Here is a 26,898-nt window from a genome sequence, read left to right as displayed (position 1 = left end):
GCCGCGGCGCGCGCCGTCCGACCGTTTCGCACAATGCGCCGATGTATCATCCTCGGCGGCGCGCGCGCCTGATAGAGACGTGTCGGAGTCGGCCGGCCGCTCGTATTGTTAATAACAATCTCGCACGCGCATAGCGGACTCGAGCCCGGTACCGCTAGCTACATATGCGTGTGTGTATCCCCGAGCGCGCATACCGCCGCGATCGTATCGATCTCTCTCCGTAAAAGCTGCGCACGGCGCGTCGCTGCCGCTCGCGCCCTGCTGTCGGCGCCGACGGGCGAGGAACCGTCGAGCAAGCCGAAAAGCTCGCGAGACAGCGCGCACCGGCGGGCGTCGCCGCTCGCTCGGGAAATCCAGGTCGGAGCACGCGCGGAACGATCCGCGAGTTTCCGGGCGATCGCGCGCGGACGGCGAGGGAAAATCGATCGACGCGGCTCCGCGTGGCTTCGCGCTGTGTGCTCGCGGTGAACAGCAAAGCGTGACGGCGACACGGAGAGCTGCCCAACGCCGGTTATTTGCTCGTAACGGGTAATCGAAGAAACGCATCGCGACCGACTGCAACGAAGGAGTGCTGAGAGGATACGCGCGCAGGGAGAGATCGAGTGTGAAAAGCCGATAGAAGTGGCAATTTCCTTTCGTGGCGCGACGGCAACGAAAGGTGCGGCGGGCATTATCGATTGGCGGCCGCTCGAGCCACGAAAGTGGTTCGCGTATCCGCGGGCACCGGAACAGGAGCATTGGCGAGGGCATTGCATGCGCAGCTATCGGCGCACTTGTCGAGTTCTCGAGAGCGACCGGCCGATCGAGGTCCCGACCTCCAGCTGGAGGTGACGTGGCGCGACGACTCCCAGCAGGCGCGTCGTCGCTTTCCCGCTCGCGGCGGCGCAGACTGCCTGGCTCTTTCGGAGTACACGCGCGCGACAGTGAAAGTGCACGTGGCCGACTCTCGCTCGGATCGCCGTGCACTGCTCCGGCGACTCTTGGCCGATCTCCGCGCTCCACGGGCGTTTTATCAATTGCGAGAGTGCGTGAGTGCCGGCGACCTTGCGCGCGCTATAAACTTTACGATCGATGCGCGTCGCTCTCATCGCAGGCCTCCCGCCTGCTCGTAAACACGTCCGTCAATTTATCCGCGAAACCGACATTGTAAAAGCCCGCGCCAACTGAAAGTCATTCCCACGAGCGGCGGCGGCGGCGGCAGCGGCGGCGGCGGCGGCTCTTGGACGGCCGGCATTTTGAATTACGATTCGCGGCGGGAAAATTGCAATATGAATATCAATTTATAGCCGCCGATAACTCTCTCGTTGGCCTCGGCGCCGACCATGCGCGTCCGTGAAAATGCCTCGGATTTCGAGGCACGAGCAGACAATCGCGAAAAATCCGGACAATCAACAATAATGCGCTGCTTTCACCTGCGCGAGAAAGCTAGCGAGCGCCAGATATTGATTCGCCAACGGCTTCAATCGAAAAACGCGTCCTGTAGTTTTCCGCGCACTTTCATTTTCATAAACTGTCCGCAGGCAGAGGCTCAGCGGCGAGGCGCGAACTCGTCGCTCGAGCCAGGCCCGCGGCCAAAGTGCCCATTTGGCTCGTTCGGTGGCGCTCACGCAACGATATTATAGCGCGAGAGACGGAATTCTTTCCCATGCGGTGCACGATAGATCGCGCGTATCTCAGGTAGCCGACACCTCTCGGCTGGAAAATCTTTTATTCATGGCCGCCTTCAGCTTCCTCTTCTAATTATCCGCTCGCGAGGGCTGTTCTGCTGCTGCTGCTGCTGCTGTTGCCGGAGGCGGCTGACTTTCAGAGGCTCGCTTCGAGGAAGCGGCGAGGACACGCAGGACCCTTTATCGACCGCTGGCATCCCGCATTTTTCACGCCGATCCAGCGGCAGCGACGGCGGCGCAGGCGGCAGCTTTCCAAACGGTAAGCCGATATCCAGGCGCAGAGCCGCTCGGTCGCGCGAGCTTCGATTTCACGAATAGAAATCCGCCAGGCTCTCGGACACGCGCCACCAACACTCGATACACTCGGGAAAGTCAATTGCCCAGGCTCATCGGCGGACAAATGACCCCGAAGCGGTGGTCGGGTCGCCGGCGCGCGCCGACTTTCTCGCCGCGATTTCTAACTCGGCCGCGCGCTCGTTTTCGCGCGCGCAGACCCCGCAGCCCATTTCCAGGCCGAACGCACGGCAGCGGAGACGCGCGCTTACGTATTCGAGGGAGGGCCGCGCTGCACTTGCCAGTGGCGGCTCGCGGCTGTGCACGCGCGAATCGTGACGTCCGGCCTCGCCCCTCTGCGCACTCGGCTTTGTTCGCCGATCGGCTCCCCCGCTCCCGTGCGTGCGCGATGACTTGGCCACGTACGACGATGTTTTATTAATTGCGCCCGCGTCTTTGTGGACGTGCGCTTCCGAAATGTGTTGCGAAGAGCACGCGTCGCGAATAAAAAGCGCGACGCCCAACGGCAAACGGGGGGGGGGGGGGGGTGGAGAGCTTAGGCATCTATACGAGCTGCGAGGCGACATGTGTAAGGCGCCGACGCGACCTGCATGTCATAAGTCGACCCTCGTGGTACGTAATTGATGCTCGAGAGTGGTCATACTTTCGCGAACGCCACATCTTTCCTGGGCGCGTAATTGCCGGGGAATCAATTAACCGGTGAAAGTTTGGCAGAACAATCAGAATTCGAGAAGCAGACCAGTGACCGCGACTACGCCGTAATTTACGTGCAAATAAGTTTGAAAATTTAATGGCCACACGGACTTATTATATTCCCTATTCATTAGATAGGAGTAATGGTTTCTCGCGCTTTACTCTCGACTACAATGCGGCAACGCGCGCGCACACAATAAAATAGAGTGAATTAATGCTGGTAAAACTGCTTCGTTCGCTTGATATTTCAAAAGCCACAAGTACGCGTTTGGCTTTCGCGTAGTGTACAGGGGACGTGGGCTTCGGCTCTTCCGAGCTCGTAACTCAGCTCGTCGTTCCTCTCCCGCGAATTAGCATAATCCCTGCGCCCGTAGAGTGAATCGATTCCGAGGACAAATTACCCTGCACGTCCTCCTCGCAATCGTCCCCTTGCGCGAGAGAGCGCAAATAAAGCGCCGAAGCAAATCTCGGCTGCGCTCGTGGCGACCGAGTTAATCGAAGAGCGCGGCAGAAGCCAATTCCCCCCTCGTAGGCGGCCGCCACTGATTCGTTTCAATCAATCGTTGTCGTCGTCGTCGTCGTCGTCGTCGTTCTCGACGTCGTCGTCGTCGTCATCGTCGTCGTCGTAGTCGTGGTCGTGGTCATGGTCGTGGTCGTCGTCGCTGCGCGATTAACCGGTTCCAGCGGAAGCGTCGACTGGCCGACATGAAAAAACGTAGCCCGCGTGCGCGCGAAACTGAAAGCGAGCGGTTGCGCGCGCGAGAGAGGGGCCTCGTAAAGTGCGTTCGATCAGCTGCCGCGCTAATCAGCCGAAAGGGACGAAACGTCGGGAGGAAGGGGGCTGATCGTCCTGCAATCGATCGTTTACGGGCGTTTTCTCAATTTAACGCCCGAGCGAGCGGATTGCCAAGTGGATCCCGTGGCAAGTCACTCGCCCGAGCGAGGAGCGCGAAGGAAAGTACGCCGCGCTCGAGCGAGCGGCCGTCGTGGTCGCGCCTAGCTCGAGCATTAATCGCTGTCCTTGCCGCGCTCCGAATTGCTCGGCGGCGGCCCTGCGGAATCCCGCGAGAGCGCGCACGAGAACGGCCTATGCCGGCGCGCGAATTTCGGATGCGCGTTGCGTGAGCTCGGGCGATTAAGCACCGACTACGCCGGGATACGGAGGAAGAAAGAAGGCCGGACTCCGGCGTTGAGGGCAATTTGAAGCTTCAATTGGGAGCTCGATTTTGCTGGCTGCGCCGCGACTACGCGACTGCCTCTCCCCTCGTGCGCGCTGTAATCTCGCTCGGAAACGCACTGCATTTATTAACCTCGCGCGGACAGCCCTCGCGAGCCGTCGGTACTGTCGACGTGTCGCGCGAAATCGCAACGCGCTGTAACAGGAAATCTACAACCAGCGGATAATTGACGCGGCTCGCGCCGTCGATTCCGTCTGCTCTGCTCAACGGCCTGTCGCTGATGATACCTCTCGCTCGCTCGATATTCATCGCCAAGTCCAGAACGAAATTACTTCTGCCCAATACAAGTATCGTAATAATACTTCAATTTACACGCTATTCCAATACAAATATACGGCTGCCTCTGCTAGACGACCATTTAAACGTACTTTCGAAGGACTCGCGCAATTTGCAATCAAAATTGCATGTATAACTAACAAAAGAATCTTGAAATTGCCCAAAATATATTCATTAAAACGTAACAAGCGAACCCATCTCTATTTTCATCTTGTAATAGGTCTAATGGAAAAAATTCATCCTCGGATATCAGCATTCTCGAATGCATTCAAAGGCCCTGCGCGAGTACTCAAATTGGATAAAATGGGCGAACGATAATTCCGGGAAAATTAATTTGCAAAATGTTGAAAAAGAATCTTAACTAGACGATCGGTTTTCCAGGATAACACTACTTTCCAGATCTCACAGCGAAGAGTTGAGTTAACTTAAAAGTAAGAACATGCTAGGTTTCGTTCCCGCCTTCTCTAGGCTCAATCACCAACGATTAAAGATGCCTTGAACACGCGAACGATGATATTATTCAGTCGGCTGTTGCATTATTCAGCAATAATCAGTCTTCGAAGGAAGCGCTAATGCAGGCTGCGCGCTCGAGAATCAAAAGCTAATTGTCAAAGCCATTGTCGCGAAGCGAAATTATACGTGCGCGAAGCCGAAGAGGATCTTGCGAGCGAGCAGCTTGCGTTAGTGATGCTGCCGGTTACGTAAAAGCCACGTCGCGTTTCCATCGTCGCATGTGTCGCTTAAATCGCTCGGCGCGGTGCGCGCGTATAATGATTGTATTTAAGGGGGAAGCTCGCGGAAGTAAAACCTGTTGCGCGCGGCGCGGCCCGAGCATTAAAGCCTTAAGTCAGCTGAACGCGCGCGGCGAGCGAAGGAAATATGCGTTGATATGCATCGCGGCTGCGGCGGCGGCGGCGGCGGCGGTGAGCACGAGGAAAAATCGAAGCAGTCGACTGGCGCCGCGCGAGAGACTGGGATATGCGCGGCTTGTCGGGCGCGAAGGTGCGGGCGTCGGTCCAAATTGCCTACAAGCTACCGTCGAGTTTCGGCAAAGAGGGCAAAGCGTCTCTCGGCCGTGTTCCCCATCCCTCGGAGACTGGGCCGCGCGATCCGCGCGGCTGCCGTCGCACAGAGGCCGCGGCGTTTTTCCAACTCGTCAGCGGCAATCCGAGAGCGGGACGTCTGAAAGCTCGGCCGGTGTCGGAGCCGCGCACGTACAGCACTTTAATTACCGTCCCGTGGCGAGCTGGTCTACCGCGGCACGGAGCAATCTGCCAATGGACTTGGCAACTAATGAATGATCGCTAGCAACGCGTACAAGGCACGCACCCGCAAGAAGCGCGGACAGGCACCGGCGGTCCCATAATTAATCGTGTCCGCGTAATAAGTCACCGATAGCATTGGCTCGGCTCGGTACGCGCATCTAATTAATTCGCCGCGCCCATTCGATTTACGAGGCAGCTCTGTCGCGCGACAAAACTGCGCGCGTAATCCTCTCTTTGGCGCGCGAGCGGCGGCATTGAGTGCATCGGCCAATTCGCTGGATAACTCGATCCGGCGCGACACTTTATCAGCGAGGGGAAGAGCTGTCGGCTTAGACGCGGACCGTTGGCCAAAGCTCCCTCGCAACTAGCTCGCGCACCGTTACTCAAGCGCGCCATTCTCCCTTGCGAGTATCTGCGACGAGAGATCGAATGGCAATTTTATTGGCCGCTGATTGATTGCTTAGTGCGGCCGTCTCGTCTCCGCGGCGATCGGGATAATTATTAAAAACCGGCTGAGCGGCTTGTGGAAATTAAAAATGAGCAAGCAGCGTTGCGCCAAACAGCGAGAATAGAAAAAGGAAGGGGGCGGGAGAGAGCGCCGTACGGCAAGGGGGACGTATATATACTTGTAACGATAAGGTTAACATGCTCGCGCGGGGGAGGGGGGGGGCAGAAGGAAGCGCGCATGCAAAACTCGATACTGTTAGCTGTCAGTCAGGCAGGCGCAGTTGCGCTCGCTCAAAAAGGATAATTAGCCGCGCGCGCGCATAGCTGCGAGAGCGAGAGGAGGCGAGTCCAAGCGAGCGCTGTATCATTGGCAAAGGGGGATAGAGGTAGATGGAGAGCCGATAAACGCGATCGGAAAAATCAAAGCCCCGCGGGCTAACTGTAAAGTGCGGATCAGAGCCGCGCTTGTGCGCAGCCAAGTAGGTACAAGACAAACGACTTATCCGCTCGGTCGGATGTGCCGCGGCACGCGATACATACGCCTCTATCTGCCGCGTTCGCATCATATTCCGTGCGCGCCGCAGCTCCGCCGTGGATATTTGCGTCCTCTCTCGCAGGTGTACGCGTCGGCGGACCGCTAGCCTGCACCCTGCCCTTTCGCGGCCGACGCGCCGCCGAGTTGAACGCGCGACGTCATCGTGCTTCTGCCAAATTGACCTCGCGCAGCCACGTACGACTGTACGTGGAACTGCGGTGGTCTGCAATTAACGCTCGTATCCGCTGAGTACTCGAGGAATGTGTTGCATTAATAATTGCGAAATGACATTTGGCTAATTAAAACGGCACGCACGATCGTCCGATGTACACACATAGACTGGTGCGCGCGCGCACGCACACACAGAGGCTTCGAATAAAATAAGGCTTGACGAAAAATGTTAATTGATCGTTACATAAACAACGAGTGATTTATCGCAGGCGATCGGCCCAATGATATAATGGCTCGCGACGACGACTACGACGACGAGGATTTAATGAACAATGCGCTTGCTCGCTGGCTTTGAGCGCGGCGAGAAAGAGAGGAGTTCGTGCGACGAGAGGAGATTATAACATGCTCTCGCGTTATACGTTGGTCGCGTCACCGTAAATTACCGCCGAGAGAGAGAGAGAGAGAGAGAGAGCTAAGTACCGAATGCAAGCTCCCTTTACAACTCGGTATTTCATCGGTCGCGCGCGCACGATGTACCGCTCTTCCGCTCTCTCGCGCGCGGCCGAGACCCACGCGGAAACGCCGCTTATCTCCGCGAGGACGGAAAAACCACCTGCTACCCTCGCTCGTCCCCGCGCGCGCCTCTTCCGCCAAGCGCACGACTCGCGCCGACTGCCGATCGTCGCGAGCATCGCACCGGGCTGATTGCACAATGCCGTACGCCTTCGATTATGCTAATGACTCGTGGCTCCGTTGTGCTCGAAGAAGAACGAGTAGTCGACAGAGGCGCCTGGAGCTGTGGAACGCTACATCGGCCTCGGGATAAAGCAGACGAGCGCTACGCGACTTTCACTGCACGCACGCGCTCCTGCCGCCTTATCGGTCAATCAACATCGACCCGTGCAACTTAGTCGTCGATCATCGCGAATCCCTCTGTCTTGCTCGGTGAACAACAAGTCCGCCTGTCCGTGCGTAGGTGTGCATGTACGCTGGTAGCCTAATGCTCAACGACAGCTCCCTCGTGCGACGCAAGCCACGCACAACTGCGAGTACAATGTAAAGGCTCTCTTCTCGGGCTCGCCGCCGAGGAAAGTGAATGAGCGAGCGTTTCTGTCCGGGCCCCCAAGGCTGCGCTCGCGACTCTTCCTCGTTCTACGCGACGGCGAGCATGACGTCGCTCCTTTTGCCCCCGCCGATCGAGTAATCAATCGTTCGAACACCCCCTCATCCGTCCTTCCGATCGCACGCTAATTTGGAGCCATGCGGCAATCGACATCGCGACTGGTCGTTGCCTCGAGCGCGTTACCGGACGGTAATTCGTTCTCGTCGCGCGACACGCCAGGCCCGCGTACGCGGAGAGCGAGACTCACCGGCAGAAGAAGCAGAGAGGAGGGCGAGTGCCTCGCGGCCGCCTGGCGCAGCCCGAGAAAGCGCAGCAGCGGGTCCTCGTTCGCCTGCAGCTCGTCCAGGGTGCGACGCGCCTCGGCGTAGCCCTCCAAATACGACCAGTAGGCGTCCCAGAACGATGTCGGGAACAGCTCACCTGCACAGACACGCATCTAACTTTCTTCCTCTTCGTAAAGAATTACGTGGCAGCTGCCCGCTATTCGCCCCACCCCAGCGCCCAATCCCGCCGAAAATTCCCGGCTAATTGAGATGACTCGTTGCGCCGCGCGACTGCCTCAGTGGTGTTGTTTCCGAGGTCGCTGCAATTTTTCGAAACGAGCTAATGCCGTGCGTTTAAAGACGCATCATCAGCGCGTCAAAAGTCCGCGCTCGGAGCGCCAAGTGCCGGCCGTGCGATCAAGTTATTATTCGGCATCGGCGTGCAAGAAGAGGCTCGGCTCGCGCGCTCGTTCCGCGAATTTCGACGGCAAACGAGCGCGTCGGAGGTCGGAAGAAAGAGAAAAACGGAGCACGCGCCTCGGCACAAACAACGACGGGAGAGGTCAGCGGGGGTCCGAGCGGCCGAGAGGACGAAGATTGAAGTTTAATCGCTGCTGCGCGGTCGCAGACGCATCGAGCGCTTTTTAATTGTCGCCAACGCGCGCTTGACGAGAACGTAGGCCACGGCGACGAGAGGGCCTGCGGCGGCCGCGCCGACGCGACCAGCGTGAGAAGCATTGGCCCGCATGAGGTCCGTTCCGCGAAGAGTCGCCGGCGTGCGGAAGGATCGCATCGAGCTCGCGGGCATGATTTACCGGCGAGGGGCCCGCGGAACGGCAGCCTCGCGACGCGCGAGCTCGTCTCCGCGACGGGGCGACGGGGTGACGGGGCGACGGGGCGACGGGGCAAGCAGCTGCAGTTGCGCAACGACGCGCGCCACCATACTTACCGGGCTTGAAGGCCTCGGCGTCCCAATTGTCGAGTGCGCCCTCGATCTGCAACAGACGAGAAGCATCATGGACGGACTGTCGATTAGTGCGCGCCGCGCGGACTTGCAATCGGGAATGAAATGCGAGCGGGCGTGCGACGCTCGTCGCAGCGCGCTTTATTCAATCAGCTGGTCGTTCAACTCGACGCGCGCGGAGATCTCTTGCTCTCGTGACGAATTGCTCGCCGCGAGATAAAGCCGCACGGGGATTAACTGCTTGCTTGTTAGAGACCGTGCGCGCGCGCGCGCGCGTATATACGCGTACACGCGTGCTCTCCGCCGTGGCATTATCTCGAGCCGGGAGCTCTCCATTCCAATTGCCGAGGTTTTTTTCTCGATGCCGACCTTGTGTGGGATGCGTGACTCACTGACTAATTGTCCGCCGGCCGCTATTTGTTATTCCAATGATTATAAGCTTCGCTCGTGCATTGGTCGGGCGTAGCGTCGAGGGAAAAAGAAACGAGCGCCGCGCAGCCGTAATCGATTCTCTGATTGCAGGCCTGTTGAAATTTGAATGTATCCCGAAATTAACTGGCCGCGCGCGCGTACCAAGCGTCCACGATTGATCGAGCCAATAAGTTTCGAGTCTCGGCCGGATTTCTCGTTGAACGATTCGGCGCCAAACGGAAAGATCGCTCTCGCTCGACGAACAATGCCGACCATATGCTTGGCAAGCGTTCGATCTTGCGCCAAATAAACGTATACCGTGAAGCCCTCGTGCGTCATTTTTCAGTGGCTTGATTGCGCCGCATTATAAACGACGCGCGGCGGCCCTTTCGCGCAAGACACGGCGAGTCGCAATCGCGGACGATGCGGCGTCCGAATCATGCATATCTGATTGCAATTTATCGTCGGTCGGCGAGAGCGCAAGACAAGTGAAATTGAAGCGACGTCTTGGATTTTCGCGACTCGGCGGCACAGGCGCCCCCCCCCCTCCGCGCCGCAAAGCCAGCGCGAATGCTCTTCCAACTGGCAGCAGAGTCCAAGAAGACGGACTCTCTCATCTGCGGGCTCGCGGTGCGTCTTATTGTCACGTCGTAGTTCATCTGGCTCATCTGGCCGTGACGGCGATGCCTATCTTTCTCCCTTCGTCGCGGTCGCCGCCGAGCGCGTGCCCTTATGCATTTATGCATTGCATATTATACGCTGTTCAGAAGTAAGCAACGAAAAGAGAAGAGCGACCGACGGAAAAAAAGACGGGGGAGGGGGGGGGGCTGCTTTTCTCTCACTCTGTCTCTCTCTCGAGTTAATTTTTGCGATGGAGTTCAAGCGATTGTGCGGAATTCCTGCGGCGGGAAAATGCGCGTTAGCTCGAGCGAAGGTCAATGAATCACGATCGGAATTTATTAGAAGAGCTTGGCGGCGTCGTGGTACGGGCTATATCTTTCTGTCTCTGTGCGGCGCGCGCGCGACCGCGAGAGCGGGATTACGTAATTTCAGTCATGGAATTATGTTAATACGCAGGCACCTTGCTCTTTAAAAAGCTACGTGCGCGAGAAGGAGAGTTCCGCGAGTCGAGTGCCGCGCGCGCATACTGAAATATTGTCGCCGGAGCGAAGCCAACCGCGACTGCCGTTCGGCACTCCGCGCTCACTTTTACGTAACTCCGTCGTGTTCGATCTCCGCTTTATTTTGTTTTTTTTTCCTTTGCTCTCTCCGCGTTCACACTTTTCTTTTCGTTGCTCTCAAACGACGAGCATTTATGTAAACCGTTAAATCACCAACTGGTTTCGATCCTGCATTTTGCTCCGAAACGTGTATAAACGGATTGTTTTGTTTATTTTCGGAGGTCGGTTGTTTACTTGGTTCGCCTGGAAAGCAATATTACGAGACGGACACCGAGTTGCCGCGGTTGCGTTAAGAAACCCGTCGGAAGACATCTGGCCGAGGCCGTCCAGAGCGCGAGAGAAGCGCAGCCGAAAGCCAACGAGCGCGGCGCGTCGAGAGCGATCGAGTGAGCTATCAAGACTGGGTGCGCGCAGGACCGGGCTGGAACGTATACGAGCGAGCGAGCCGTTCGCCCATAACGCCGAGTCTTTATTCTCGAGCTCGGCTTTTTGCCGCGCGCGTCTTATAAATACCGTTAAATCATTCGCAAGCCCTCGCCGGCGCGCGAGTCCGAGATTTATTCTCGCGTCGCTCGTAGCGCGCTTGTGATCTCGCGCGCGCGCGTCGTAACGTTGGTTTTTGCTCCGAGGCCAGCCGGCCGGCGAGTCTTTATCGTCTGGGCGGCGAGGCGAGCGACCGAACGAACGAGCCGAGAGCGCGCGACGCGACCGAATAGCAGCGTCGATCTCGCGTCGATCGGCGTCGACGCGACCCGCCCTGTCGCAGCCGCCTACGCGGAGGCTCGCCAGCGAGCGACAGTCGGCCGCCGGGTGCTCGCGGACACTTTTCCCGCGGCTCGGCGACGTCGAGAGCCCATGCCTGCCGGATAAGGTGTCGTTGCCAGGGGTGGCATCTGGAATGAGACGCGCAGCGCGCACGGAGGCGGGCCATCGCCGCCGGCCGGCCCCGCCGCGAGCGAGCGAGCGAACCTATTGGAACGATCGAGGCGGAGTGGCGCGATCGTTTTTCATTAACGCCAGAGGCGTTCGCTTCGTTAACGACCTTGGATTATCCCAGCGTCGGGCGAGTGCCGATTCGCTGGGTGCGCGCAGGACCCGAGGCGAGTCGATCGACCGCGCGCGTTCCTGCTCGCAAAAATGCACGCGCGTGCGAGCTCCCGCTTGTTTCAATGTCGAATCGCACATTCCATGGTCTTCGCGATTGCGCGCGCAACCGTCGCCGTCCGGCATTGTCACACGGGCTCAGCGTGACGGCGCAAGCTATCGCGACTCGCCCGAAAAAAAATCCGATTAAACGATTATACCCGCCCCGATCTCGTCCCCCGTCGGGAATTCAGCGCGACGACGACGCGACATTGCCGGCGTGGGATTGTCGTCGATCCGTTAATTCGCGCGCGGCCACGTTTCGCCGGCTCGCGACGAGCCGACTTTTCGGCGACTTTTAAGCCCCCCGCGCGCGCACTACTGTTGCAGCGCCGAGCGCCAGTATTGCCGTTGTCGAGCATCGTTCGTCGCCGTTCATCGGCCGCCGCGCGCACGACTGGACATAAATTACACGTTGCTACATCTTCCGCGTGCTTTGTTCGTCCGCGCCTGGGCTTCGATTGCATCCTCGACGCCTCGCTCTCGCGAGCATCCTCGCAGCCACACTTTTAAATTCGTATTTTAAAAGCTTCAGAGCTCGACAGTTTAAATAGTCGGCAGTTCGATAACCTTTCCCTGCGACCGCCAAGCCGCCTGCTCCCTAACCATTTTGTCGCGCCCGCACGTGCCCATTATGCATCTCGCTTCCACTGATAACACTTATTCGTTCATTCAGCTGTCAGATTTGGTCAGCGATATATTCCCACAAGAATGGTAAGGCGTCGAGTGGACATCAGTTATCGACATCCAATACTTTTGGAGCTTATTCATTCCAGCAAATTATGGAAAACAGACAAATAAGTAACAAGTGCGTAATTTTTTTTGTTTTACACCAATCACATGTTTTTTCTTTATTTTATGTTGATCTTATTATGAAATTTGTCTCGTATCTGTTACTGTACCATATCTTACAGCATATTAGAATGTTATCTTTTAATATGCCGGTCGTTAGAAATGTCCTACTCGTAAGTTGCTTGCGTTTTTTAACAAATACGGTCGAGACACGAACTCACCTAACTAATCGATTTAAAATTTCATTTGTGGTAGGTGAAGAAAGAAGAGAACGCGTAACTCAACGGGTTACGTGCATAAAGATCTGGCGAAAATATCGAATCGAAAGAAGGAACGAACCAGTCGGAAACGACGCATTTCAAAATAAAAAAAGAGCTACAACGATATTTTTACATGAACAGTAAATTGGACAGGTTCGTTCATCGGGAACCTCGAGCTGATGTTTCCAGGCATAAAAATCGACCGACATGCGTCATGTTGAAAAAGTAAAAGAAAAAATGGAGGCACAGAGCTCTTAAATTTCAAGAAAGAGAGAGAGAGAGAGAGAGAGAAAGAGACAGAGATCGTCCCGATACGCGTTATACGCGCGCAGCACGGCGCAAAAATAAAATCAAGCGACGAGTTTTATTCAATTTTCTCGGAGAGGCGAAAAGACGATGCGAGCGGTGATCCGGCGGTTCCTCTTAGATTACGCGCGCGCGCGCGTAAGGCGCATATCGAGGTGAGACGAGCGACTGGACGCGGCGGCGGGGGAGTGCGGGTCGCGTCGGCGCATCGCCACGCAGCGATCTATCGACGCTCGACCGTTATTGGCGCTGAAATTATTCACCGTAGCCATATGATCGATCCAGCGAGGGCTCGCGACACCTCGCTCTTGTCTCGAGTTTCACGCGTGGTCGCGCTTCGACCACTCGCCCCTCACTCTCTCACTGCTGCCCATTACCGTCGTTTTTTGCTCTTCGCAGCGGTCGGCCAGCCAGATTCATAAGTCACTCTCCTCTGCCCAAAATTTCTACGCTTCGCTCGCTCCTTTTTGCATTCCTCGCTCTCTCTCTCTCTTTCTCTCTCTCTCTCGGGCCGCGCGCTCAAGACGAGTTTTTATCGCGGTTTCTCTCTTTCTCTCTGCCTCTCGGACGGAGGTGCGTACATCATCTCGCCCGGGCTTATCCAATTTCCCGGCGATCGCTGGGTCGTTAGCCTGCGCGGCGAGAAAACAGCCTAATGGAGCTCGGCTGGCGATAATGCGAATTCGAAAGGGAGGCGGAGATCTGCATTCGCAGGCAGCAGTAAAAGGTACGGGCTCTCTCTCTCTCTCTCTGCGTAATCTAGCGAAGAAATTTCTTTGTCGGGCCATAGAGCGACTCTATAGGCATGCGCGAGCCGATCAGCAGCGGCAACAGCGGCAGTAAAAGAAGAGGAAGCGGCAGCAGAGAAGAAACGGACGAGCGCGCGCTAACTGCACGCGGAGCAGGCGCGCAACGACGATCAGGTTATTAAACTTCCTGCTCTGCACTCTCTCGCGAGCATTGACTTGCCGCGGCACCTACGACCCAATCGGACGCGGCGCACGTGCACCAGATCCATCCGACGCGCCTCTTCTTCGCGCAATTAACCGGGACGCCCGAAGAGGCGCCGCCGAACGACAGGAGAAGAACCCGAGCGCGAACTCGCCACTTTCGCTCGCAAATGCTGCCGCCACGCTTTAGCATTCGACTCGCGCAGGCCTATAGTCGTCGCACGCTTTCGCGAGCCGCGAGCGACGCGCAGAAAGGCATTTGGCAGCTCTCCGAGCGGTGCTGCCGTTTCATTAGCGCCCTCGAAGACAACCGCGCGTCTCGAGGGCTCGTGCACGCGTATGCGCCGCACAACCGGCAGCGCGCGAGGTGGAAAACTACTTTCGCGAGAGGTAGCTTTCAGGCATTTCGAGTGAGTGAATGAGCGAGCGAGCGAGCGAGCGAGAGAGAAAGAGAGAGCAAAAAGCTTTATTTACGAGCTCGAATATCGCGGGAGAGCTTGCCGTCGTTCTCGCTTTTTTTTTCGGATCGAGAAAGCGCGACTCCCCAGGTGTGTGATTACGCTTAATTGTCGAGCAACGCCAGCGGGGAAAGGCATCCCGAGCGCACTTCGTCTTGCTCCTGCTGGCACTTGTTATGCCAAAGACGACATATTTTATACGCGAGGCGATGCGGCCGGGGATACGCCTATGAACATGCCTCGGAGCTCGCGCGCGCGCTGAAACTTACGCCGCGGCATTTGCATTTATCCTATTATTTCTGGCTGCGCGCGAAGCAGCGAGACACTGTTTTTCCTGGCCGGGCTACGGGCTATTAGCCGCAGCGCTCGGCCGACGTCCATTTTTCTCCGACTCCGGCCCTTTCGCAGTAAATACATCGGCCCCGTCGTGGTTATTTATAGATTAAATGGGTTAATAAACTCCCGAGCGCGATGCACGCATCAATATTTGTCTCTCTCTCCGAGGCTGCAGTAGTTTCTCCAAGGCAAACACGCGCACGGCAATTACGCGCTCGCTGAAAACTCGCTCTCGAACATTTCATCGTGAACGGAGCCCCGGCACGCCCAGGCGCGCGAGTCGCAGTGACGGCGCGCGGCTCCGATCCCGCAGCGGCGGCGAGGACGACTCTATTGTCTATCGGCGCGGCTCGCAGTGCCATTTGCCGGGACGACGCTGCCAAGACGCCGGCAAAAAAGAAAAGAAGCCCCGGCTCCCTCGGAAATTAGCCCAAGAAGAATGACATATAAATTGGACGGGGAGTCGTTCGACCGAGAGACGATGGCGGCAAAAAAGGAGTGGGCAGGGCCGGCAATGGGTTTCCTTTTCAATTAATAATCGCTTTTACGAGTGAGCGGCGGCGGCAGATCGAAATGAAAACGTCCGGGCTTTACGAGCTAATAATAAGAAGCTAAAGATTAGCCGCGTCTCCGCGCGGCGCTCGTAAACGGCTCGGTCCTCTTTCGAGGGGCGTGCGCCGCGCGTCAGTCGGAAGCTCTTTGTTTTTGCTCCGGCTGGCGCCTGCCTCGCTCCGCGAATCTTTACGCGGGTGCGCCAAGCACTGTCATCATTCGTGCCGACTCGCTAACCCCTTTCGCGCGCCTTCGCAGAGCCAGCCGAGCGCCGCTCGTCGCGCGACTCCGCGAGCCATAGCCGCGGCTGGCACGCGCGTTTCCGGCCGCCTCCCTTTTATTTTCACGGCGCGCCCCGCTGCGAGCGCGCCCTCACGGCTATTCTTGATTCCGCACCTGCTCGCTCGGCGCTGTTGTCCGTGGCAGCCCGAAGCCCCAGCCTCCACTCGCCTGCAACTCCGCGCGTCTGGCTTTCTTTCGGCTTTTTACGCAGCGCTCGCTCGCCGCTGGCTGTCCGCCTTCGTTTCGTGCCCCCACCCGCATCCTCTCCCGTCAACGCGCAAAAAGCTCGCTCGGACGAGCGACTTTCCAATCGCGACGTCCGTACCGACTCGCCAGCTGATCGTCCGATCGACGCTCGCGGCAGGAGAGGAGACGCGAGTGTCTCCATCTGTCGGGATCGACGCGCGCAGGAGGTCGTGTGCCGGCGTGCTCGGCGCGCTGCCGGGTCCTCTACCGTCGGGCGCTGGCTCTCCGAGTGCACGCGCTCGCTCTCGCCGCAACTTACCCTTCGGCAGAGCTCCGCGCTGACCTTGGCAAGTTCAGCCAGTGGTTGGAATATGACGTCGTGAAAGTCGGGGTAGTTCCGCGCTAAGGGCCGGGCGTACAGCTCTCTGGCGCTGCACAGGCATTCTCGGTACTCCTCCTCGGCGATCAGCAGCTTCTCCGTCGTTCGGTATCGCCGATCGCTGTCTGCAAGACAAACGACGGCGCTCAACGGACACGCAGAAGCGCGCGCGCGCGCGCGCGGATCGTTACCTCCGATGGGGCTGTACTGCCGAGCCGAGTCCTCGATGAGCAGCACCTCGCCGTGCAGAAGGGCCACGTCGGCCGCGGGATCGACCTCGGCCCTCGAGCCAGCGAGCAGCAGCCGCGGCCGGCAAACCCTGTACTTGAGCAGCACCGGGCCGACCGCAGACGACACCGCTGCCGGCGACACTGCGGCCAACTGCAACAATAACCACGCGCGCCTTTAGCCTCTCTGCAGCTTCGTTCAAGCTCCTGCTACTCTCGTCTTCTCGCGGCCTCGCAATCTCGGAGCCATTCGCCTTTCCCAGAATTACACGCAGCCAACACTCTCATCCCTTGCGAAATCTCATACCTGTCGAGCCTCACAATTTCGCGCTCGCCACTCGTCGCGGGCTTACTTCGTTATCCCGATATAACGACGCAAACTCCGCAACGTCCACGCAGAACGAACGGCGACAACCAGTTGGCCAATTGTTCGGGAACGCATTGCACACGGGCTGACGGTCGCCGACCAGAAAGAACCAAGGTTTATAAAAACGAACCCTTGGCCCACAATGGCTCCTTACTCCGTTGAATCCGAAATCAATTTTTTTAGTCTCCCCGACGCTTCGGAGTTTTTCCGGCTGTCAGCGAGATGGAACGAGATCATCAAAACTGATTTCTCGGCAAAGACTCGGCATTCGTTGTCTTCCTTTTGCAAAGGTCCAATTTTGTGAATCAAACAGCCGGCTGTCGAATGGAGCGCAATCGTAATCGCGTCATCCGAGCACAAAAACAAAGGAATTGCACGCACGCCGAGGGGTTGCTGGTGCTTACGCTCGAGCGGGCCGAGAGCAACGTCGAAATCAATTTGAGTGTGAGAAGGGCCGTTTCAGCTGGTTGTTCCGGCTGTTCCACCGCAGAAATACTCCGCCTCGTCCGCAAAGGAATGCCCCTAATTGCTCTCGCTCGGAGCTGCTTCTCCGTTCGCCCGTGTGATTTCACGCTGCAAAACTCGAGGGGAGAGTGGCTGCTCCGTCCGGCGAACGTGCGCTTGGCGAGCGAGGCGGCCCCTGCAACTTGTCGACTAAAGCTGACGCAGCTATCAGTCGACCGCTATCGCTATCGGCCTGTTAATTACCACGCAAACACGCGAGGAAATATAATACGCGATTTTCGGTCCTCGAACCTGTCGCGTCTGCCCGAGAGTCGCCGTCCGACACGCGCGTTCCTCGGAACCGCGGGCAAATTTGACCGGCTGCCAAGACGCGGGACGCACCGCGCACAAGCTTACGTAAGGCCTAATCATCGAGCATTGTCGCGCCTCGGTGTTTTCCATAGCTGGCACACGGGCACGGAGGCGGATCTAGCTCGTACGACAACAATGCCTCTCAATATTGATGAGAGGTGTAGGAGTTATCTTTCGTCCCCGGCCGCGTCTGTCGCGGTGACAGCACGCCAAGCCGCGAGCGCGAGCGCGGTCACACGTGACTTTCGCCGCGCGAATCTAAACGGACTTCTCGGAAGCTCGTAGACGCAGGCGTCGTCGCCGTGTAATAACGAATTCCGAAGCGCGCCGATACGTGACACACGTCGTCGCGGCGACCGGACTGGTGGGAGTGGACGCGACGTCGGCGACTAATGCGCGATCGGGCGAGAAGCTGCGCGCATCTGCAGCACGCCCACTCTCGCTTTTAATGAAAGGTCCAGAAACCGGAATCGTAAGACTGAATCTAAATTGCGTAATTATACCGGTTTTTCCGCGATACGCTATCGCTCCACTTCCATCTCTCTCTTCCTCCCTTTTTCCGTCTTCTTGTCCGTTTTGTCAAGAGGCCTCATTTATTCCACGTCAGGCTGCAGCGACGCACGCGAGCACTCGTTGGTTTATTAGCGCTCGAGGCTTCCTCGCTCTTCGATCGTCGCGCCACTCGCCAACAATATCAATTGAGTTATTACCATTGGAAGGCCCACCCCCTAGAAGCCGTTCGCCTAATTCTTCAATTAGCGACTCGGTATGCCCGACGCGATGGCTCGAGCTTGCCGCTGATGAATTCGACGAGGCGGCTGTGCCAGCGAATCGCCAAGCGAACGTCGCGACGCTGGTGGCTCTGCGGTTGAGAGGCTCGTTGTCAGGCGCGCTGCGCCGGCGATTAGCCTCGCGATGAATCAGCCGAGTCCGCGCGCGAGCGTGGGCACTTAACCATACGTACATCCCAAGATAGCATCGCGACGAAGCCGATTCTCGCGCTCGCCGAGAGCATCCTGCCCCTCCCAGCCTCATTACTAGACAATGAAGCGTCGTAACATCGATCAGCGCGCGCCAACAGCGCACGAGAATCGCGATGCTGCCGTTCATGCTCGCGGACGGCCGCCTTCTCGAGCTCGCGAGCTTTGCGATCGGTCGATCGATCGGTCGCTTCGCGATCCCGCTGCAGATATGGCCCGGTACGCGCTGCACAATCGCGCGATGTAATTGCCGCGCGGACACATTGACAAGTTCATCTCCGCTATCGTTCCTCTTTTGTGTGCCTTCGTTGCGTAATTGGCACGCGTTAACATGCGTTCCGTTTCAACGGCTTGCTTGGCTTCCCGACCTCCGTTGGATTCTTCGGCAGGCGGCGTGATTTGCATTGCACCGGCTTTCGAAATGGTAAAAAGACCGAACAACAAATTGAGGAAGCGGATTTCATGGCTTTCAAATTGTTCGTCGTCACGGCTATTAAAAAAAATAAAATAAAAGAAAAAAAGCCAAACGACGAGCCGAAACAAGCCAAGCCCGAATAAATAGTATTTTTTGCCGTAAGGATACGAGTTATTTCGAGAGAGAATATAAACGATTGACAGCGAGCTATTGTGCGCATTTCGAGTGCTATATCTGTTTCGAGCGTGACGGTCTCACCGCACGGCACCAAGCAGAGAAGCAGACGAGCAGAGAATTGACGAGCGTCGAGAGCGATCAAGCTGTATTTCATGTGTGCTATCGGCTGTTGCACTTGCCGATGCAGGGCGAGACGAGGAAACGGGGCTTCTCGCGAACGCCACGCGCGCGCGCGCGCGCGCACTACTCGGTTTTCCCATATACGCGCTTTTGTTTCGTAGACGCGCTTACTTCTGCGATTAGCTCATTCCAAAAGGCAGAGGTCTCACTCTCGGGAGTGTTAAATAGACCAATTATTGCATCTCTTTTTCTTTCCGCGCTTAAGGTTACGCGTTGATTGCCGAGGGAACGTTCACACAGCTCGCAAACGTCCGAGTGTCATTGGCCATGAATGGGAAATTACAAGACGTTTACCGCGCGGCGCTTCCAGATAAGTGCACGAGTGATGACGGTCACAAGAACGTCGATCGTTGTTTCGATTGTTAACGCGCGCGCCAACTGGAGAAGTGCGAGTTCCGCTCCGCCGTTGCTCGGGCCGCTGCGCGCGAGCACCGAAGGACCGGCGTGGCGCTGCAGAGCACAGACAAGCGCGGAAGACGCCGGTCCAGGGCCGCGCCGGCATCCAGAGCGTAAAGACCCCTCGTTGAAATCCGATAGCCCGCACGTTCGCCTCGCGACGCCGCTGCCACATCGGCAAGCTTCGGCGTCTGCGCGCTGCATCCGCGCAGCTTTCACATTTGTCTCTTCGATCTGCGCCAGCAGCAGCCGCGGGCGCGTCACGAATGGAAAGCAGAAGTCCAAGCACTCGAAGGATTCCAGGTAGGCAGGCAAATTTTGCAAGCCGCCGCGGCAAACAAAAGAATGGCCGTTGATTAGCGCGGCAATGAGAAGAGGCTCTGGTTGTCGCCATTCGCAGCCCAGCTCCCCGTGACGCCAGTCGAGAGCGGACGTTTCAAAACGCCTTCGGTCCGAGCTGCTGCCGCAGCGTTCAAACATAGCGAGCGTTTACGATGCGCCGGCTAGCGGTAAATTTGCGTTCGAGCTGCTGCGACAACCAAATTTGCGTAACACGCGCTCGAGACAATAACGCCGTGGCACGGAGAGCGCGCAACGGTCGAAAGTGAAATGCCAGCTCGCTTAGCTCTGCGGCTAATGACACTAATGACGAACGCGCGGTCACTCGTCCTCCGGAAAGCCTGCTCGCCGCTCGCTTCGTCGGTCGAATCCCGTCGACGTCGCGCGGTTCGCAAAAGCGCCTCGGTTGTCGTCTGCCAAGCGTTCGTTGGCGAGAAGGAGGAAAAAGATGAGATGCAGTTAGCGCGCGAGTCGATCTCCAAGGGTACAACGAGACGAGCAAGCAAGCGTAATGGGCGTCGCGAAAAAGAAAGGTTGCGCAGGACGTTGGCGCGATCTGTATAGGCGCGATCTCTATCTGCTCGCTCCTGGCTGGCGGTTGGGTTAACGAGTCCGCGACGGCTACTACTGCACCGCAGCCCCGCTTCGATTACGCGCGCCATTTCAATATAACGCTGCGCGGCTGCGGCTCGCTACAAAGCGGCGAGCCGTCGGTCGTCTGCTCGCAGCCGTAAAAATCGATTGGGTCAGCAGGTTGAGCAGGTTGATCCCTTCTCGGGCCTGCGAAAAAAGAGCCGTCGCGCGACAAAGTCATTTACGGCCCCGACTACGAGGACGGGTGCTTCCCACGCGAGTCTATTTGTCGGGCAGCTGGGCCGGAGGTCAGTGCTGTGCAGCCGCACGCCAACTTCGGCGCGAGAGCGCTATCTCGGTTTTATTGCAGCAGCCAAGGAAATAATAATGGCGCGAAGGCCAAGCGCGTTTCGCGTCGATATGCAAGCTCGTCGCCGAATCATCGGGCTTAATTAAAATTTAATCGGCGTTGCCCCCTCGATTATTCGCCGATTATTCGCCGCGTGGCTAGGATCAAAGCGAAGCGAGCGAATCAATCGCGCGGGCAATTTTAATGCGAAAAACGAGGCAAAGGAGAGCTGCGCGCGCGAGAGCAAGGCTGCGCAATTATCGCGGTCCGCAAAAGCGAGCAGCTCGAGGCGAGCGTGCATAAACAAGCCTCGCGTGACCCTAAGGGCCTCGCCGACGCGTGTTTATACAGCGACGGAGCAACAAATTTCGCCGCGCCGGCGCGGAAAGACAGCGAGAGAGAACGAGCGTTCGCTGCTCCAGATTGATTCCGCGCGCGAACGGCAGCTGTCAAATAATAATAAATCGGCGCGAGCGGGCGAGCGCAAGAGAGTTGTAGTTGCACCGGTACACGGGAAAGAGTCAGGTTTACGAGGCAGCTCGCGGCCGTTAATGAAGATAAATCCAGTGCGCGGCGCCATTAGTCGCTCGTTCGTCAGCGCGCGCGACGATGCCCGAAGATTCGGCGAGCTCGGAAACTGGGACAATAGCCGCGAGTCGGCGAATTACCGTTACACGAGCGGAGCGGTGAAAGTGCGTGTCTCCGCGTCCAGCGTCGCGCGTACTCTAATGAGCGCCCGTCCTGAAAGTGTCGATCGCGCATCTTGCAAATCGGAAGAAAGGGATCGAGGTTGCGTCTGCTCCCTCGCAGCGCGGCTCCCCGGGCGAAGTGCGTCGGTCAACCATGCGCTGCCGCTCGCGAAGGTCAGCTTATCTCCGCACGCGTGCTTGCGCAAAAAGCAGCGACGATTGCAACGTTAATATAGGCGCGCTGACACAGATTCGCGCGGCGACATCGAAAAAAAGAAGAAGAGTGGGCGAGTCGCGCCGACGGAACGAGAGGAGCGCAAGAGGAGTTGGCGGGGAGCTGCCGGAAGATCGGAACCACCGTTCGTCTTGGCTAGCCTGGTCGTAACTCAGGCGCGCGTTGCGCGCGTTGTGCGCCGCCGCGGACGGAATGCGCGCTTTCCTCGCCGCCAAATTATCCTTCGCGATAAATCGCGCGCCATTTCCATCGCGATACGCGCCTGGATCCGCGGAAATGAGGAAAAGAGGCTTTTTACGATTTTAGGAGCAAACGAACTGGCTGTCGGCGTCGAATTATTACAATCGGATTCTTCGCGTGTCGGGGCGTGGATTATTCCGTGTACACACATCGAGAGAAGCGCACGTAACGATGCACAGGCGCGTATTACCTAACGCGGGGAATGAGTCGCTGCAGCTGCATAATAAATATCGCGGATGTAAATGGCGGAGAGAGAGCGTCCTTTGCGGCGAGCGCGAGCCCGTAATAAATCTCGTCGCGCATTATGCGCCGACGAGTAGACGTCGCACCGCGTGCTTTTTTCTTCTTTTTTTCGTAACGAGCGTATCGTTGCTCGTCTGCCCATTACTCGCTCGCTCGCGGTGAAAGGATGAGCGTCGCGCACGCACGAGCCGAGCGTCAAAATTCAAAAGGCCGCGGCGGCGAGCTCTTCTCCCGCGGTTATCAATTAACAATCAACTCGGCTCTGCGCCGGGAAAATCGATTATCGCCGCGGAGGCGAGATCGGCGAAGATGATTGATACGCGTGCGTGCACCGCGCGCGACATTGTCGTCTCAATCTGCTTGCCGTAGCGGCAGCGGTAGCGGCACGAGAGAAGCCAATTATATCGAAACGCGCTGACGTGCATGGCGACTCTGTTATGCGCGCGCGCGCCAGCGAATTCAACGGAATGCTACGCTCGCCGCCTGTAATTTTCGGAGCCGAGAGCTACCGGTGCGATTGCGCGTCCGCGACTCGCCAACGACATCTGTGTCGCGTGCGGCTCCTGTCTCGCTTGCCCTTCTTGCCAAACTGTTGCGCTATTTGCGTGTACGCAACACGCGTATCTGCGCGCGACGATCATAACAGTAGAACGAGTTTGTGCGCCCGAGCGGCGCCGTTTTCCCAACCGAAACTGGCTCAATAGTATAGGACAGAGCAAAGGCAATTGCCGATCGATCCACCTACTTTGTATTCGATTTCGATCATCTTGCGATGACTTTTCGGCGTTTCCTGGCGCTTTCTTTTCGTCGCGCGGTACGAGTACCAACGGCTAAGGGGCAAGTCGGAATTTCATCGGACAGTCGCTCGCCCGACCAGTGAGAACGCGAGCGGAAGGAATTAACCGGGCCACGCTCGCGAGGTTATTAGGCGAACTAGTTCCACCTCGATTTTCATGTAGGACAAGCGTATGCAGTTTGGTGCCCCGAGACGAGAAATACCTTCACTTTTTAGGAAATCGATTAAGTCATATTTCATGAGAAATTTCAAGCACTGGCAAATCGCTACGAGCGAGCAGACTCTTAATTAGCGCGCGACGAGACACACAAACGCGCGTGTGTGCAAAAGAAACCACAGCGCAACCGATACCTGTCTGTACGCCCCCCCCCCCCCCCGCCTTCCCTACGCGTTCAAAAGTAGCGCTCTGCGAGAATAACGATTATACGATACACTCTTCCGCGCAGCGGCGAACGGAAACCGAGAGGCGAAAGTGTAATACATCGCTATGCTTTTCCACCTGGCGAAAAATTAACCATTTCATTGATGCCCCGCGCGCAAGGGGTCCGATCTGCAATTGGATTGGCGACCCGTCTCGGATTCGGAACGCGCGTTTTCATAAAATCGCCAGCGAACAGATAAAACGAGCTCGGTCGAGGAGAATACTTGGAAGGCGTTTTACGCGCGTCGACGACGACGAGGTCGCGCATTTAAAAGCATCAAGCAAGGCAATCTGCATGTTTCCGAGCGCTCGTTATCGCGATAACTCAAAAACCACAAAAACCATTCTTCGATCTTTCGGAAGGCATTTCGCCGCCGTGGATCTCGCGTTGAATTAATGGTGGAAGACGGCGAAACGTTAGCCAGCAGCTTTTATCGCCACCGTACGGCGGAGAGAAGAATGGCAAACACGCGTGTAAAAGAGCAACGAGATAGTTGCAGGATTTGACCTGAATAGCAACTGCGCTGCACATCCTTGACACCATGCTTACTTACTCGAGAGAGAGAGAGAGAGAGAGAGAGAGAGAGAGAGAGAGAGAGAGAGAGAGAGAGAGAGAGAGAGAGAGAGAGAGAGAGAGAGAGAGAGAGAGAGAGAGAGAGAGAGAGCTATCGATAGGAGCGTCGGGAGGAACGGACGCGCTCGATTAATGGGCCTCGGCTCGCAAAAAACGAAAGTCCGACGCGCGAAGATGAGCCTCGATTATAAATGCGAATCGATTAAAATTGGACGAGGATAAACGTATAGCTGTGTTAGGTCGATCAATCCATCAAAAAATATGTGCGCCGAGGACAAAGGCGCATTACCAACATAATTTGGCGTGTCGCTTGCACTTGCATTCAATGGTCGCGCGCACCTACTTAAACAGCACAACTCGACTCGCGAGTGCGCATACCTCGCGTGTACGATATCCTATCCGTGTGCGATTGTTCCCGACCGGTGGCGTCGTAGACCTTGACACCTAGCTGCTGAGGCCGCCCATGTGAAATGACATTTCAATCTTGAATTTCCACGGGACGGAACGCAGAGTTGATCAGGCGCGTACGGCCGTGACGCAATCGCCTGGAAAGCATAGTGTTGGATCCTAATCGACGCTGCTCAATCGATCAGTCGATTAGACTGTTGGTTCTGTGCGAGAGCCGATCGCCGATTGAATGAACGATCAAGCCCTCGCAAACGTCTGCGTAGACGCAATGGTATGCCGCTCCGAAAATTGAGTCGCGCGCGCGATGACTAACGACCGAGGCGGTGATTCCTCATTGGCTTACCTCAGCGATGTCCATAGGTAGAAAACAATGCGACGAGCGCTCGATCGTGCCACGCGCGCAATGTATCATCGGTCAGAAATTCGTTATCTGCGAGTTGTTATCGACTGGAGCCACATGTTGCTCGGAATTACGAAATCCGATCCAGAGAACAGGTTCGGAGAGAGACAGAGCGAGCGAGAGAGAGAGAGAGAGGGAGATAGAGCTGAAAGGGGCAGATGAGTGATGAGTTATTTTACAGTCGCGTCGGGAAAAATCTGGCGCTGCCGCGACGGGGGCGGCCTTGAGCGCAGAGTAGATGCACTCCGGTGTCGTTAGCACCGGGCGCGCGAGCAATCATGTGTTCACCTCTGACTTTCTCGCTAAAAACCAATACCGGTTCCAACGGCGTCGCGTTGACCGCCGGCGAGCAGTGTTTGCTCGCGTCAAGCACACTCGCGCGCGGAATGCCTCGTGACCTTGGCGCTAGTCGCAACCGCCGCTCGCTCTCGCGCTTATCACGAGCGGCGAGGCGCGTCCGCGCGCGCGGTACCGCGAAATCGTGCGCCGGCGCCTCGCTCGGCACTATCCACTCCCGCGGACATCAGGGGCTCGTCGGCCGACCCGCAGCGCGAGTGGTTTCGGTCGACGTGCGCGCACACGCTGGAACTTTTTTTTCCCCGGGAGGCCAGGCTTCTTTTTATTTCAAGTATTCGAAGGCCGCGCAAGGCAAATATGAATTATGTACGTGGATGTTCTAAACACCATTAGCGGGCGCGCGATGCGTTGCGCAACCTAAGCGGCATTTACATGCCGAGCAAGTGAAACATTCGCCTCGAAGATGACATAATTGCGGGACACCGGCAGGCAGATAATGGCTCGGAGGTAGCGGCAGAAGGAACACGTGAAGCGCGCGCGCGCTTGTGCTCCCATTGCGAAAGCCTAATGGCGATTAGCAGGTGGAGCTGCGCGTCCTTGGCTGAACATGGGGAGAGATTGAGGCGACGACTTTGCCGCGCTCTAATCGTGTCAACCGCGTTCCAGCACAACTGCAGCGCCCGACGCTCGCCGCTCGCCTCGCATCCTCTCTCGTCGCTTTGTTCTCGACGCGACGCGCCGAATGACAATTGGATCGCGCGACCCTGACGCCGCGCCGCAGCTTCGACTCAAAACGCAAATATGTACGGCAAGCAAATTACCGGCGACGAGGCGCCTGATTATTCACGGAATAGCGATCGCCAGCGATCAAACGATCCGACCATGCGTCCGCGCGTTTTTTCCGTTTTGGCCTTGCTCGACGAAGACTCGCGTGCGAGAGCGCGGAAGCATTCGTTTTTCATACCTCTATAAATACCAAAAAGCCGTTGCCGAAATGTCCTCCTCCTGCCTGCTTCGGTATGATAATTGTGGCGAGTATTTTTATGCAAATTCTCTGCGGTGAAACGTATTTGCCCGAAGTATTAACGGCGAGCGCCTAAAATCCAAAAAGAACAACAAACGAAGAAGAGTCGAGCGGCAAACCGGTCGCCGACTGTCTGGGCTCGGCCGAGTACAGAGGATCGCGTTGCATTATCGGCTTTTCAACGATAACTGGAACGTCGCAGAGGCGAGCGATTTGGAGCGCGCGATGTTTACCCGAATCCCAAGCTTTTCCTGCATTCCCCGATTGTGACGGCTGGCAGGAATGTCGCTAAAAAATAATCGCATCGGCGCGCGACGCAGACGACTGCTGCGCGGAAACGTGCCCCCTCGTGAAATACGCGCAGCCTGCCGACAGCGACGATTGCGTAACAATTAAGAGCGCGGCGATTTATCGTCGGCTTCGCTTCTTTCTCCACTTCTTCGCGCATACAATGGCCGCTCGCGTTATCGAGCACCTTGATTGATGGTCGTCGCCGGCCGGCGCGAGCGCGTTCGATCGAGAGCGCGGGGGGAGAGGAGTGTCGCCGTTGCGCATGCACCTGGCCGCGCGCGAAAATCCA

General features: G+C 57.1%; 1 protein-coding gene across 1 annotated transcript in view; it reads right to left on the bottom strand.

The window, feature by feature from the left end:
* Positions 1-5,002: 5,002 nt before the first annotated feature.
* The window catches only part of LOC131674312 (uncharacterized), a 33,420-nt gene continuing 11,524 nt past the window's right edge, over positions 5,003-26,898 (bottom strand). Inside the window, exons 2-6 of the mRNA XM_058952909.1 lie at positions 16,364-16,553; positions 16,113-16,297; positions 8,922-8,967; positions 7,957-8,129; positions 5,003-5,200 (exon numbers count right to left, since the gene is read on the bottom strand). Coding sequence (XP_058808892.1) covers positions 5,003-5,200; positions 7,957-8,129; positions 8,922-8,967; positions 16,113-16,297; positions 16,364-16,553 — 792 coding nt within the window. The remainder of the gene's footprint in view (positions 5,201-7,956; positions 8,130-8,921; positions 8,968-16,112; positions 16,298-16,363; positions 16,554-26,898) is intronic.

Source organism: Phymastichus coffea, unplaced genomic scaffold, assembly GCF_024137745.1.
Source record: "Phymastichus coffea isolate CEN01 unplaced genomic scaffold, Cenicafe_Pcof_1.1 PCOF00227, whole genome shotgun sequence".
In the NCBI taxonomy this organism is placed as follows: Eukaryota; Metazoa; Arthropoda; class Insecta; order Hymenoptera; family Eulophidae; genus Phymastichus; species Phymastichus coffea.
The sequence above is the reverse complement of the archived record's forward strand: the minus strand, read 5'-3'. Positions and strand labels throughout refer to the sequence as shown.